Here is a 16,009-nt window from a genome sequence, read left to right on the forward strand (position 1 = left end):
CCTCCGGAGGTCTCCAGCATCACAGATGCCAGTCTTCAGCTAATTTGATTCACTCTTCGTGATATCAAGAAATTGCTGAAGGCACTGGATACTGCAAAGGCTAAAGGCCCTGACATTATTCTGGCAATGGTAGTGAAGACGTGCTTCAGAACTTGCTATGTTTTATTGCAGCTACAAGACTGGCATCTACCCAGCAATATGGTATGTCCTGTGCACAAAAAGCAGGATAAATCCAATCTGGCCAATTACTGCTCCATTAGTCTGCTCTTGATCATCAGTTCAGTGATGAGGGGTCATCAACAATTCTATTGAGCAGTACTTGTTTAGCAATGACTTCACTCGTGCCCAGTTTGGGAACCACCAGGGCTACTTAGCTCTTACCTCATTCCCACCTTGGTTCAAACATGGACAAAAGAGCAGAATGCCAGAGGTGACGTGAGAGTGACTGCCCTTGAAATCAAGGCTACTTTTGACCGAGTGTGGCATCAAGGAGCCCTGGCTAAACTGAAGTCCGGGAGAAAACCTTTCACTGGTTGGAGTCATACCTAACGCAAAAGGAAGATGGTTGTGATTGTTGCATGTCAATCATCTCAGTTCCAGGACATCACTGCAGGAGTTCCTCAGGGTAGCGACCTAGGCCCAACCATCTTCAGCTTCTTGATCCATCATATGGTCAGAAATGGGGATGTTTGCTGATGATTGTACAGTGTTCAGCACCATTAAAGGCTCCCCGAGTACAGAAGCCGTCCGTGTCCAAATGCAGCAAGACCTGGACAATATCCAGGCTTGGGCTGGCAAGTGGCAAATAATGTTTGTGCCACACAGGTGCCAAGCAATGACCAGCTCCAACATGAAAGAATCTAACCATCTCTTCTTGACATTCAATGGCATTACCATTGCTGAATCCTCCCCACTATCAACATCCTGGAGGTTACCATTGACCAGAAACTTAACTGGCCCAGCCATGTGAGTACTGTTGCTACAAGAGCAGGACAAAGGTTGGGAATCCTGCAGTCAGTAACTCAGTTCCCGACTCCCCAAAGCCTGTCCACCATATACAAGGTAAAAGTCAGGAATGTGATGGGATACTCTCCACTTGCCTGGGTGAGTGCAGCTCCAACAACACTCAGAAGCTCAACAGCATCTAGCGCAAAACTGCCCATTTGATTGGCATCCCATCTCTCAAAATTCACTCCCTCCCCAACCAACGCACAGAAGCAAAAATGTCTACCCTCTCCAAGATGCACTGCAGAAACTCACTAGGACATCTTGTGCAGTACCTTCCAAACCTACAACCATCTAGAAGTGGCAGGGCAAAAGATACATGGGAACCCCACCAACTGGAAGTCCCCCCCCCCGCCATTCACCATCCTGACTTGGAAATATATCGCTGTTCCTTCACTATCACTGAGTCAAAATCCTGGCACTCTGTCCCTGACAGCACAGTGGGTGTACCTACACCACATGGACTGCAGCGATTCACAAAGGCAACTCACGATCACTTTTTCAAGGGCAGTTAGGGATGGGCAATAAATGTTGGCCCAGTCAGCGAAGCCCGTATCCCTTTAATGATTTTATAATCTTTCCCCAAAATACTGCAATATCTCCATAACCCCATCACTCTCCCACCTGCATGCCAATTTTAGGTAGTAAAATGTTGACCAGAACTGCAATACCGAGAAAGTTTTAGAATTGAAAAATTTTAAGGAAAGAAATTAAATTAACCCCTAATTAACTCCTTTCAGTGTAGCACTGAGGAAACGCTGCATTGTCAGAGGTGCAAAATTTCCATTCAACCACATCACTCTCGGTCTATATTTTTAACTTGCTTTAACTTTAGTTGTTGACCACTTCATGCTTCATTTCAGGATATATTGAGCGTCCTTCCACAGAAGCAAGGTGTTTCCTTCCACATTCCCCCCCCCCCCCCCAAAAATACTTTTTGAAAGAGAAGTAGTTGGCAAAGTTCTTCTCCCCAGAAAGTGAACAATAAGCGATTTGTCAGCTTGTTTAGATGATCAAAAGAGACCAGCACCCGTTGTGCTGGATCATTTGTTTCCGTCCGTCTTTCAAGAAGAAAATTATAAAAATAGAGACCGAAGGCCATGAATGGTAAAAGATGGTCAAAAGCCATCTTGTTTACCTCAGGGTGACTCACCAATGTGGGGCGGTGTGGCACCTTCTTTAGTTTGTCTTGTGTGTACGTAAATTGTAAAGATTGATGCAGTGAGTCCAATCTTAGCTGCTGTTCAGTATGTTCACCCTCCTGTGAAATAAATCAATTTTGTAATTTGTGTCAACCCTTATTTCACCAAGTGTTTGCTTGTCTTGCTTTTGGAATAATTGGAGATGTATGTGGGAGACTTGAATCACGGGGATTGTGCATCTCAGGGTTACGGTCTCAAACAATGAAGACACTCAGACCAATTCTTGGAATGATCGAAATCAATGAACCCAGTGGGGCATCTGGGCCAAATCATAATTCGTAACAACTGAAGTCGTCTGTTTTTTGTCTTTGTGTTTGCTGTTCTATAGCTTATCCGCAATACGTTTAATCCAGCAATGGTAATTTACTTCAGATCCTCCTGGCTGGGGGGGGGGGCATTCTGCTGATTAATGTGCAAGGTCTGAAAACTGAAACCAGTCGAGAACGAAGGCCCAGGGCTGGATTACCCGTTCGGGAGACTAAGTTCTGACACCAGTGTAGAATGTGCCGATTTACACGACAGGAAATTCGGCGCCAACCCCTCACCGATTCTGGTACCGGTGAGGGGCTAGCAGCGATGCCGAGTGAAAGTCCTGCAGATCACGCCGTAAATGGCCACAGAATGTCCAGGTCCCTGGCCTCGCATGCGCACGGCTGACAACCTGCACCGGTCACGCCGTACAAAATGGCGTCGGCTGTGTGCTTGAACCTAACCCGCCAACTACGACCCCACCAGGCCCCCCAGCCCTAGTAGAACCCACTCCCCCCACCCCAGCCAGCAGCACCGATCCCGGCCGAGTTGGCAGCGCTGGACACCGTTTGCAGCCGGCACGCCAGCTCGGACCACACGTGTCCCGCGCCACAGGGAACTTGGCCCACAGGGGGTGGAGCATCGTGGGTGTGCCGGCTGATGACGCGCCAACACTGCTGAAGCGCCGCGAGTCATGATGACGCCATTTTGGAGGGGGTGGAGCTTGGCGGACCGTCGTCAGACCCGGCGCCGAGCCCGATTTTTGCCGTCCAATCACAATTTTGGTGTCGGGCTACGGAGATTCCCACTCCTGGTTATTAAATCCATTTCAAGGTGTTGCATTCTCCCCTCCCATGCCTTTTTTGCTGGCTGCACATATTATTTTAACAAGACTATTTTAACAGACATCCTGTTTCTAGACCTGTACCAATACTATTTTATGGTCTGCCTTAAAATCTCCACAAGAGCTCACGGTGCCTTCCCCTTTCATTTGAATCCCCGCCATAGCCCTGATAATGATATGCATGACCTCCACCTCTCTGCATTGTTATAAGTGTGATAGGGAACTTGCACCCAGGGGTTCACTGGTGCATGTTAAGTTGGCATCGCTATGGTAACTGCTCCAATGTACCACACAGTTCCTCGGAAAAAATGGAAAATCTTTAACTGATGTTTGGCCAAAGGCTGGTGAGAAAGGGTAATGACACCTGCGCACAGCGAGAGCAACCTTTGTGACCCTACACTACCTCGCCTGCTGAGGCCTCATCGTTTGCAGTTTGATTCTTTGTAATAAATTTCTTGGAATGGGACCTCGGTGTTGTCAACCTTTTATTAATTGCTCATCAACTTACTGTCTCGACACCAGTTTACATGTTCCCATTATATCACTTGCTAGCTTATTCCTCCGGGAACTGAGCCATTGATTATTCATTTAATCTTAATGCAGGGACCTGCTCTCGCACACCAATCTTAAATTCAATTAGCCAACACATGAAAATGTACACATCCTGCAAATAAAGTGATTGCTAAAGAACCTCTTTGAGGTAACACAGAATGAGGAAAAGGCCATTTGGCTTTTGGTCACTGTGTATAATCCACCCTGTCGCACACCCTATGTAAACATTTTTATTCTCCTGGTACAAAATCCCTGAGTATATGTCTGTCTTCTGTCTGCGAACATGCCCGAGTCAGCCGAGTTGTCACTGCTGAAAAAGTGGCAATGTACTTTGGGAGCAACATACGAGAGGACTACGGCATTCATGAATAGATCTTGCAATGAGATGCTCAGAATGTACCACAAACAGTGAAGATAAAAGTTGTTGAGCTTCTTTTAGAACAGTACAGCACAGAACAGGCCCTTCGACCCTCGATGTTGTGCCGAGCAATGATCACCCTACTCAAGCCCACGTATCCACCCTATACCCGTAACCCAAACAACCCCCATTAACCTTATTTTTTAGGACACTAAGGGCAATTTAGCCTGGCCAATCCACCTAACCCGCACATCTTTGGACTGTGGGAGGAAACCGGAGCACCCGGAGAAAACCCACGCACACACGGGGAGGACGTGCAGACTCCACACAGACAGTGACCCAGCCGGGAATCGAACCTGGGACCCTGGAGCTGTGAAGCATTGATGCTAACCACCATGCTACCGTGCTGCCCCTTTCTTCACAGCTGCACGTTGTCCGTTGTCCATGTTCCATGGCCGTACGACAAGATATTGCAAACGCTGGCTTCGTCTTGGTCCCGAGGATCAGCGTGATGTTATTCCATCCATGTTTTATGAGTCGGCCAAAGGTGGGAGTTGCTTTCCCTGTGCATCACTGAGTTTGCATCAAATGGCAGACTGCCTATCAATGTACCCAAGGTAGCAGAATCTGCTCACCATTTCCAGCGGCATGTTGTTCAGTCAACGAGGGCAGAGGATGTGACACACTTGACGTTTTTCACGCGGGGGGGACAAGTTATGGGGATGGGAGCGACGGTCCATGTACATTTTGTACCTGAGATTCTATGCGAGTGGCGAGTGCGGTTTCATCTGCATTAAAGGAATTCCCTGAGCAAGAGGTGTGCAGCACCTTTATCTTCACTCTCAGTCTGGGTAGGTTGTAGAGCTTGCAGTCTGTCCCGAGTAGGCAGGCAAACTCCTTCCGTCAGACTAAAATCAGGAGCATAGAGAAGAAAATACCAAACAAAGTGGTCATAGAATTTACAGTGCAGAAGGAGGCCATTCGGCCCTTCGAGTTTGAACAGGGCCTCGGAAAGAGCACCTTACGTTAAGCCCTCCTATCCACCCTATCCCCGTAACCCCACCTAACCTTTTTGGACACTAAGGGCAATTTAGCATAGCCAATCCGCCTAACCTGCACATCTTTGGACCTGTGGGAGGAAACCGGAGCACCCGGAAGAAACCCACGCAGACACTGGGAGAACGTGCAGACTCCGCACAGACAGTGACCCAAGCCGGGAATCGAAGCTGGGACCCTGGAGGTGTGAAGCAAGAGTGCTAACCACTGCGCTGCTGTGCTGCACTGAAAGACTTTTCTGGCTGGAGCATGTTCACAGGATAGGAGGCGGACACACACCCAGGGACAGCACGGTAGCACAGTGGACAGCATTGTGGCTTCTCAGCGCCAGGGTCCCAGGTTCGATTCCCTGCTGGGTCACTGTCTGTGCGGAGTCCCCACGTTCTCCCTGTGTCAGTGTGGATTTCTTCCGGGTGCTCCGGTTTCCTCCCACAGGTCCAAAGATGTGCAGGTTAGGTGGTTTGGCCACGCTAAATTGCCCTTGGTATCCAAAACGTTTAGGAGGGATTATTGGGTTGTGGAGATGGGGTGGAAGTGAGGGCTTAAGTGGGTTGGTGCAGACTCGATGGGCCGAATGGCCTCCTTCTGCACTATGTTCTATGTTCAATGATTTTCTGTTGAGCCTGAAGACCATTAGGACACCCAAAGCTCTGCTTCAAGGATGTTTCCAGTGACTGGGGAGGCCTTCACTTGGAGGCCAGGCATCAAAAGAACAATATGGTGGAACTATTTGTTTTGGGTTTTTCAACGGTGGATCATTAATTCAGATGTTCCCTCATTAATAAGCACGACACTTCAGAAGGAGAATAAAAAAACTCAAATTAGATTCCTGGCATCATTAAATTCACATTATCGTCTGGTACTTCGTTATCTGCCTGCAGATTAATGCAAGCTGGGGAAAACCTAACTGAGCAGAGACAGCAGATCGTTGCTTCATAGGACATTTATTGAGTAATTCAAGGCAGGAAGCAAAAGGCCACAGTTTGTTCCGTTCCCTCATCGCCATTTCTAACAGCTTGTGACAGAAAGGCACCAAAGTGGATTAAACGGCAACTCTTTATTTACTGAAGCTTGTTAAAAATCTTCCAACTCATTTGCACTTCTGGTAGATTGCGTTGCTGGTTGGGAGTCCCTGACGTGTCAAAAAAAAAAAGAACTTCCATTTGCATAGCACCTTTCATGACCCCGGGAAGCTACGGCCAGTGAAGTACTTCTTAAAATGTAGCCAGTGTTTGAATACAATGTAGAAGTATTCCTGTGTAGCATGAACCACCGGTCATCTCCCTCTCCCCTGTAGCCCTCCCGTTCCATATGTCTCTGAGCATCAGTTCTTAAGCAACCACCCAGCAGTGTTGCTGCCACTAGAAGTTTGAGTAAGAGGCTGAGAAATCTCATCTTAACAGAAGTGTGTTGTGCTGATTTCTGTTAAGGGGCTGAATCATTCCAGCATTAAAATTGATTGAAAACAGAATAGCCAAGGAGATGAGTGACACATTTTGAATCTAGTATTGATTGAGGGATTGATTTGTCACGTGTACCGAAGTACAGTGAAAAGTATTTTTCTACGACCAAGGGAACGTACACAGTAGACAAAAAGAATAATCGACAAGGTACATCAACAGACAGTGATTGGTTGCAGTGCAGAACAAGGGCCAAACTAAGCAAATGGATGACGAAGAGCAGCATAGGGCGTCGTGAATAGTGTTTTACTGGGAACAGATCAGGGAGAGTCGTTGAGGAGTAGTAGCTGTGGGGAAGAAGCTGTTCCTATGTCTGGATGTGCCTGATGGAAGGGTCTGGAAGAGGGCAAAGCCTGGGTGTGAGGGGTCTCTGACAATGCTGTCTGCCTTCCTGAGGCAGCGGGAGGTGTAGACAGAATCAATGTGGGGGTGGTAAGCTTGTGCGATGCGTTGGGCTAAGTTCACCACACTCTGCAATTTCTTGCCATCTTGGGCCGAGCAGTTGCCATACTAAGCTATGATGCAGCCACAGTGCAGCATCTTCTCACTTTAGATACCTGCTTGGGGGCCGGTTTCGCTCAATTGGTTAGACAGCTGGTTCGTGATGCAGAGCAAGGCCACCAGCGTGGGTTTAATTCCGGCTGAGATTATTCATGAAGGCCTTGCCTTCTCAACCTTGCCCCAGTCATCTGGGACTACGGCAACTTTACTTTTACCTTTACCTCTACCTGCTTAGGATGCAGTGGAAGATAATGAATGAAAGTCTCTCTCTCGCCCTCTCCTCTCTCTCTTTGTTTAATCCATAAGATATATAAGCTGGAGTCATTCGGTCTCTCAGACCCGCTCCAGCATGCGATAAGATCATGATTGATCATCTACCTCGACTTCACCTTGCCGCATTGTCCTCCTCTCCCTTCATTCCCTCAGTGTCCATTCCCTCAGTGTCCGAAAATCTATCCTTCTCGGCCTTGAATATACTCAGCAGCCGAGTACTGTGGGACAGAGAATTCCACAAATTCACAAGTGAAGAATTTTCTCCTCATCTCAGTCCAAAATAGCCGACCTCTTATCCTAAGACTATGACCTGTGTTCCAGGTCTCTCCCCCCCCCCCCCCCCCCCCCCCCCCCAGACATTGTTTTTTTTTCAGCATTTCTCGCGCTACGCATTAAAAAATGTTATGCCAATCCAATCAACATGCCATCAGACAATCACTTAAACACTTACTCAGAATGCAAATGAGAAACATTGCAGTGGCACTGTGAAATATAACATTCACCAGCAAAGCTTTCTCCTCATAGATCACCTGACCTCGGCCTTCAGGTTTCCCTACCCAGACTTCCTCTAACATGTGACCATTTCCTGCCTTGCCCTTGGCGAGCCTTTTGTTTGATCACTGCATTCCATTTTGTATCTTTCCTTCAAATAGTTTGTAACATTGACTAAAGCAGTAGAACACTCAAGATGCACAAATCAAGTTCAAAATATTTAAACAATGAAATAGCAGTGCAAGCGCACCCTCTGTCATTCAATGCAGCAGCAAAGGCTTTTGGAGTAACAGGTGCTGTGCCACAACAGACAAGTAGAGTTTGAACAGCCAGTTTCAGCTCAAAATTTGACAATCTCACTTAAAGATACCATAAGAGAACATAAATTTTTTAAAAACACACGAGGGCAGGGGGTAACGTTGTTCTTAGATTGTCATCCAAAGACATTGTTGATGCATCGCTTGCGCACCTAATTTGAATGGGCCTTATCTGACCTGGGGTTTGCTGGCATTGACCTGGATAGTAAAAGGGAAAAGTTTTCTATCCCGCAACCATTGATATCTCACAATCTCTCCTGCCCCTAAACATAACACTGCCCTCTTCCCCGTTAACTAACATAGGTTATTCAAGGTTCTCTCTTTAATGGATAAAATCCATCTGTACGAGATGACCCAAGCTATAATATTTTCTAAATAGGGCCAGCTTGGTAGAACTGGAAAAGTCGTCATTGTGACACTTCCCAGAAAATTCAAAATCTATGTTCTCTGCTTCCGGACATCAGGAATATTTAACAACGTTAAATGTTTAATGAACAAAAATATAAATATCACAGTGGCTCTGTGTAGTGTGTTGCACATCAGTGGAAATCAAAGACATTCTGGACTTGACCATCTGGCCTCGGTTCAATTGCCTGATCCAAGCTAGAAATGTGACCCTAATCCTTCAGTTGATCTCTCCGGGCTAGGGAAGGGAAGGCAAGATTGAGCATGATCTGTTGGTTCAAATTATTGACCCATTGTCCCACTGCACAATTGAGGTGCGTGGGTTTAATGAAATGAAAATCGCTTATTGTCACGAGTAGGCTTCAATGAAGTTACTGTGAAAAGCCCCTAGTCGCCACATTCCGGCGCCTGTTCGGGGAGGCTGGTACGGGAATCGAACCATGCTGCTGGCCTGCCTTGGTCTGCTTTCAAAGCCAGCAATTTAGCCCAGTGTGCTAAACAGCCCCTATATAGTGAGAGGGCAAGTTCAGGCTTAACTGCAATGTGACACCAACCCAAGTCAAAAATGCTGTGGGAGCTTGTGGTGAATGTATTATGCCAATAATCCACCATTGTATTTGTATCTGTGCTGCTGCCCTTGTATTTGTATCTGTGCTATGCTGTTGCCCTTGTGGGCTCCTCCTATGGGCTATTGTATGGCTTTATCCATAGGGGAACATGTTGGGGCATGTATGGGCTCGGCCCATGGCTCCTCCCCTTGAAGGGAGGTATAAAGAGCAGTCGACATGTAATCGGTTCTCAGTATTGGATCAGTCGCAGGCAGGCACTGTTCTAAGTTGATTAAAGCCATGGTTTACTTCTCTTGTCTCGAGTGAATTGATGGTCGCATCAGAGCTCAAAGCTTCTTGAGGAGAGATCTATTAGAGGGGTTCATAATTATGATTGGTTTATATAGAAGATGGAAGGAGAAACTGGTTCCATTGGAAAGACAGTCAGTCACCAGAAGATAGAGATTGAAAATCTTTGGCAAAAGATAGAGGAGGAATGAGGAGAATCTCTTTGTTTTACATAGTGAGCGTTATGTTCTGGAACATACTGACTGGCATATGCAGAAGCAAAGGTGACTTTAAAAAAAGAATTGGATAAATACTTGAAAAGGAAACATTTGCAGGATTATGGGACAAGGGAGGGAGGGTGAGACAAATTGGACGGACCTTTCAAAGAGCCAGCATGATGGTCTCCTTTTGTGCTCTGTAATTCTCTGGAGAACAGACACGGAGGAGAGGACCTGAAGGGCTGCAGCAATTGTACCTCCTCCGGATAAGTAAAGAATCTTCAGAAGTCAGGAAAGAAAACTGAAACGTAGAGGGGGGACATTTGGAGAAGATTCGTTTCTGGGAGCGAGGTGATGGAAACTATGAAGAATAGCACCATCAGCCTTTGTAGACGAACAGAGGAAAAGTTAACAAACCTTGTGTTGTAAAATAAAAACAGAAAATGTCAAAAGTACCCAGGCCTGGCACTATCACTGGGGAGAGAATCAGAAATAGCATTTCGGTTCAATAATTGTTCACCAGTTGTTTTAGGTTCTAAGCAATTAAATAAACTGGGGAAAGTGAGAAAAGGAACAAATGGACAGGTATTGCTGGGGGGAAAAAAGTATCAAAGCTTTTTGTCTTGCACTCATCAGGACACGTTGCAAGAATATGGTGTGGATGAGGCCGCACTTGACAGACCATGTGACCGGTTCGGGGCCAATCTCGCATGAATCCGGGCCAGGACCCTGAGCCGTGTGGACCCTGGAACCCGAAGTGTTAAGACCCGTTATATTGGGTTCTGTGCCTGTTACCTAACTGCCTTTGCCTCTCATCAATAAATCTCTTTGTTAACTACTGGAAGCCTCCAGTGCAAGTCTCGAGCCACCACAGGAGGAAAACAAGAATTTATACTGTGTGAGAAGAGAACGCTGATTGGTTGGCAGCTGATCTCTGATTGGTCAACCTTGGCTAGTCAGGATCAAGCTGCCTGATTTAAATTTCAAACGATGCTTGGCAGTTATCTATCAGTCACCATCAACTGCTGCATTCTCCATGGCAACACCTCTGCCAATCAAAGTTCACTTTCCAATCAATCAGCATTCTCTTCGCATGCAGTATAAATTGTTGTTTTCCCTTATATTGGTCGTGTCCTGATGAGGACTGGATGAAAGGTTCGACCTTTTCAGCAAAACACAAGTTCAGTGCGACAAAAAGAAAAGGTCTGTGGTAGGGTGGAAGGCAGAAGAGATTAAATGACAAAGGTGTTGGAGAACAGAAGGGAGTGTAAACGGGACAAGAAAAAAGTGAGGTCATGTAGCGTAATGGTAGTGAGCTGGATTCTCCCGCCCTGCCCAGCCATAACGCAGAAGGCCATGGCAAACCCTTGCATCATCATGGACCCACCCAGTGGATGCCCATGCTCATCAATGGCCTCTTGGGATGTAGAGGGAGAAAGAGACAAAAACAAAACACCACAGTTGCTGCAAAATCTGAAATAAAAACAGAGTGCTGGAAATGCGCAGTAGGTCTGGCAGCATCTGTGGAGAGAGAAACATTCAAAGTTTCAAGTTGAATATGACTTTTTCTCAGAACAGGGAAGAGGCCGAGTCCCGAGGAGGTGTGAATGGCAGGATCATGAACAGGTTGTTGAACTCCGTGTTGAGTCTGGGAGCTTGAAACGTGCCCATGTTGATGGATGAGGTTCCTCGAGTCCTCTGTTCACCATGCGTTGGCATTCACGCTTATAGAGAGGTGAAGGCCACTGTACAAAGACAGATTTTCTCACGTAGCGATGGGACAACTGGAGATCGAGCTGAGGGGGCGGGGGTGGATTATGCGATTTGAACCATTTCATTGAAAGTACTATTCCAAATACTTTTGAGTTTTCAGTTGACCTCTGTTTCTCATTCCCTTTGCAGATGACTGTGAACAGCTGGAGTCCTACGCCCCTCTCGAGGCACAAATCAGAGAGAAGGAGCTACAAAATGCAGCGCTGAGAACAGAACTCTGCCACAAAGAGGCCCTGATAACCGCGCTGGAGGACAGCCTACGGAGGAGGGAGCGGCTGTTCCTGGAGGAACTCAAGAGACGGAGTCACAGGATGACCCTGCTGAACAGTGAACTGCAGAAGCAGTCTGAGACTGCGGCGCATCTCTCCTTCCAGCTGCACAGCTTCAAACAGAAGCTGAGCAACTCCAGGCAAGGCAATCGGCCTTCAGATAAGCCGTCTGATAAAGCCATCCCCACGTCTCCCGTATATACATCACTATCACTGAAAAGGAGCCACAAAATCCATTACAAAATGACTGAGAAAACCTGCACTGACCGAGCGATGGGGACAGACGCCACTCAGCAAAGGCGACAGGCTGCGCAGGTCGAATTGGACCCCATGCCCGACCCTGCCCTTTTCCTACGAGCGAGGTGGCATTACGGCCAGAGGCAGGTCCAGGCGGGCCGAGTGGCTGAGCCCGTTAGCCGGGAGTGCGGACTTGAGAGTGGCAGCCTTGCGGCAGCATCGCAAACGCCCAGGACTGTACCAGAGGGGAACTCAAAGAGTTTGAACATTCTGGGGCCCCCTGCCGAGACGGAAATCCCCCTCACTGATGAGGAAAGCGCCGGCGAGGATTTGCAAAAGGAGCGAGAAGGATTTCGTAAATAGGGCCACTTTGTCCCGGGTTTTCAAGGTTAACAATCAGTTAATAGAAGGAACTTGCATAGATGCAACGCCTTTTCCTATCAGAAACATCTGAAGGCATGTTGCATGCAATGAATTTTCAAATCGGTCGCTGTTTCGGCAAACGCAGCAGTTTGTTTTTGCACAAAGCAATGCCCTACAGACATCAATGGGGTGAATGACTGGCAATTCTCAACTGCAGCCACCTCTACCGAGGCAGTACAGGGAGGCCCCACTTCATTGATTTGAAGGCCCAAGCTGGGCCTGAATCTACCCAGCCAACACCTGGGAAAAGTAGACTATTTAAAGTGAAAGGTAGGCAAGGGGAACACTGGCAAATATCACAGAGCTTTCCTCTTCGCCTCAGGAACCTGGTCATCAGAAAGAATTTTTAATACAAATCAGTGGGTTACTCAAGTTAATAATAAATCTTTGAAAATATTACATTCATCCAAACATTTTATTGCAAATCCGCTTCTAACATTACAAAACCTCTGGACGTGCACACACCCCTCGCACATCACACTGCAGTTATCAGCCTCACGTAAACTTCTGACACACTTTAAAAAATATATATATATATATATATATTACAAAGCAATAAAGTAATGATTCACAACTCACTCTGAAGATAAAGCCTAGCACATGCTTTATTCATAACCATCCAGGCATTATTGTCGCAGATGCAAAAACAATCTTTTTTTTTAAAACAAAAAATTACTGGGTGCTTCTGGCCTGGACATTGTGATGAACAAACATTTTCAACAAGTAACAATTAGGTTCTTGTCACTGCCTGATAATTAGATGTTATGATCTTGAAGGGACACAGCTTCCACAATAGCGCAAACATGGAGCACTTTATGGACAACAGCTGTTAGAATAAATCCGACTTACTACAGGCAAGAGCCGCTAATGTAATTACTTCACAAACTCTCAAAATCAATCGAAGCAACACTTCACTGTTTACCAAAAGAAAAACTTGCATTTATGTAGTGCCATTCATGACCACAGGGCAACTCATTGTAACAAAGAATACATCACAGGAACAGGCCCTTCGGCCCTCCAAGCCTGTACCGATAATGATACCAACCTTGGCCAAAACCCTCAGCACTTCCTAGTGCCGTATCCCACTATACGCACCCTATCCATGTATTTATCGAGATGCCTTTTGACGCCGTTAATATATCTGCTTCCACGCCCTCCCCTGGCAGCGAAGCGCGTTCCAGGCACTCACCACCCTCTGTTTAAAAAAAAAACAACCTCGCACATCTCTAAATTTTCCCCCACGGATCTTAAATCTATGCCCCCTGGTGACTGACCCCTCCACCCTGGGAAAGAGTGCCTGCCCATCCACCCTATCTATGCCCCTCATAATCTTGTAGACCTCTATCAGGTCGCCTCTCAACCTCCGTCGCTCTAATGAAAACAGTCTGAGTCTATTCAGCCTCTCCGCACAGCTAACACCCTCCAGACCAGGCAACATCCTGATAAACCTCCTCTCCAAAGCCTCCACATCCTGCGAAGGAAACCTGTCAGCCAATGTACGCCCAGCAAGATCCCACAGGTAGCAATGCGACAATGAGCAGAGAATCTGTTTTTGCGATATTGGTTGTGAGATGACTATTGGCCTGGACGCCAGAGATAATTCCCTATCCTCCCTCTTCAAAATAATGCCACAGGATCCCTTCCATTCACCTGAGAGGACAGATGGGCTCTTGGTTTAGTATTTCATCGAGCAACAACATCATCTCAGCGTTGTACTGTTGTGTCATGTTACAATTATGGGCTCGGGTCTCCAAGGAGGGCAAGTTTAAACCCGTCGGAAAGCACTTATCTGCTAACCACTTTTCCCAATTAGTTCATTTTACCTGAACCAGACAGATTTTTTTTCATATTCACCAACAATCATGTATTGTCCCCCCCCCCCCCACCCCGACACACACCTCTCACTAACTTTGCGGCCGCTAACGCACTTTTACCAATACCAAGGGGAGGTTCATCAGTTTTTGTCTAGAACTGCTAGAACTTGAGCAACATAGACGTGTTGGGTGAGCTGTGAATTAAATGGCATTTAATCAGATCTGGATGGTTGCCACCATTGCCAGTAAACAATTTCCGATTGCTGCTTAACTGACTAAACCTTGAAAACCTTAACACTGGTGGGAATACATTAACACTTTGCCCTCACCCCTCACCAGAAACGTCCAGAATCTTTCTCCGGGTGAGAGGGCACAGGGTTGGGGAGGAAATGTCGAAGTGGAAACAAAGGATTAGTAAATCATTGGCCCAATACTATCCGGTACAACTGGGCAATCTCCCCGGTGGCAATTCTGATTAAGGGCCCAACAGTAAGTTTTGTTATCCATGATTAGCGAGGTATATATATAAACTGTTGTATCAAAATTCCTATTTGTATAAGCTGGCTTTGATACTGTAATAATCACATGCACTGCAATTGAATTTCCATAGTTTCTCTGTACGAATGTTTCCGTTAAGACTAACAGTTAATCGTTTTATCCCGACAGAAAGTTTAAAAAGGACACATTGCAATGTTTGAAACGTATGTGCAGTCACAATTGAATTTGATGCCATGTGACCTTTCTGAAGACTTTTTTCTCCATTGCATTGTCTTCACCTTTAACATAACTTTATGCTGTTTGTCGAAGGAAAATTCTCAGAAGAACAGAAGGAGGCAAGTGGCATGAAGAGACCTTCGGGGGGTGGGGGGGGGAGTTGGAGAAGGGTCATGCTATTACTGTGCAGGAGTCTCCCATTATCTTTCTCACTCCCAGATTTCTCCCCTTCCTCTCTGGAGGATGCTGACTGTCACTACAGCACAAATTCCCTGAGCACTAACCCAGATCTGCCCCCTTCCCTAAATGTGCCTCGACAGTGAATCTCGAGCTAGTTTCACAATGGGGTACATCGTAGCTGAGCCCAAACGGGGTTCTGCGCTTCTGGCCATTCTTCAGTCCATCCTTGTTGCGAAGATACCTAGTGAACCCAACAGATTGCGTTCAGACCGTCCTGGGCTACCTGACTCTGAGCAATAGCACCCAATGCAACCGTTCTGCTGCCAACGCACTCCAGTGATTTTTTAAAAATAAATATTTTTATTCTCCTTTTTCATATTTTCCTCAAAATTTACAACACCAGATAATCAACAATAACAAATCCAATGGTAATCCCCCAGCCAACAATCCCCTCACCCACCCACCCTCAAACAGCTCCCAACATTATGAATACAAAACAGTGAAAAAGAATCATCAATAACTTATTCAGTCCAAACCCCCCCCAATGTATAATGTCATCCAATTCATGAAAATGCATGATGAACAAGGCCATGAGTTGTAGAACCTTTCCATCCCCTCCCCCACTCGAACTTTCCTTTCTCGCTAAGAACTCCAGCAGATCCCCCCGCCCCCGTGCCACGCCGAGGCACAGGGAGGAGAAGCTGACCTCCACCCCAACAGAATCCGCCTTCGGGCGATCAGCGAGGCGAAGGCCAAGACATCTGCCTCAGTACCCACTTCCAACCCCGGCCGATCCGACACCCCGAATATGGCTTCTAGGGCACCTGGTTG

The 16,009-nt window shown here is 46.7% G+C and overlaps 1 protein-coding gene across 4 annotated transcripts in view; it reads left to right on the forward strand.

Annotated features, from left to right (window-relative positions):
- Nucleotides 1-12,869, forward strand: part of si:dkey-54n8.4 (coiled-coil domain-containing protein 92) — a 76,843-nt gene extending 63,974 nt beyond the window's left edge. For all 4 annotated transcript variants that reach the window (XM_038814828.1, XM_038814827.1, XM_038814830.1 and 1 more), the window contains one exon: nt 11,671-12,869. In XM_038814828.1, coding sequence (XP_038670756.1) covers nt 11,671-12,410 — 740 coding nt within the window. In that variant the 3' untranslated portion in view covers nt 12,411-12,869. The remainder of the gene's footprint in view (nt 1-11,670) is intronic.
- Nucleotides 12,870-16,009: the final 3,140 nt, after the last annotated feature.

The sequence above is a fragment of the Scyliorhinus canicula genome, chromosome 12 (assembly GCF_902713615.1).
Source record: "Scyliorhinus canicula chromosome 12, sScyCan1.1, whole genome shotgun sequence".
Taxonomy (NCBI): Eukaryota; Metazoa; Chordata; class Chondrichthyes; order Carcharhiniformes; family Scyliorhinidae; genus Scyliorhinus; species Scyliorhinus canicula.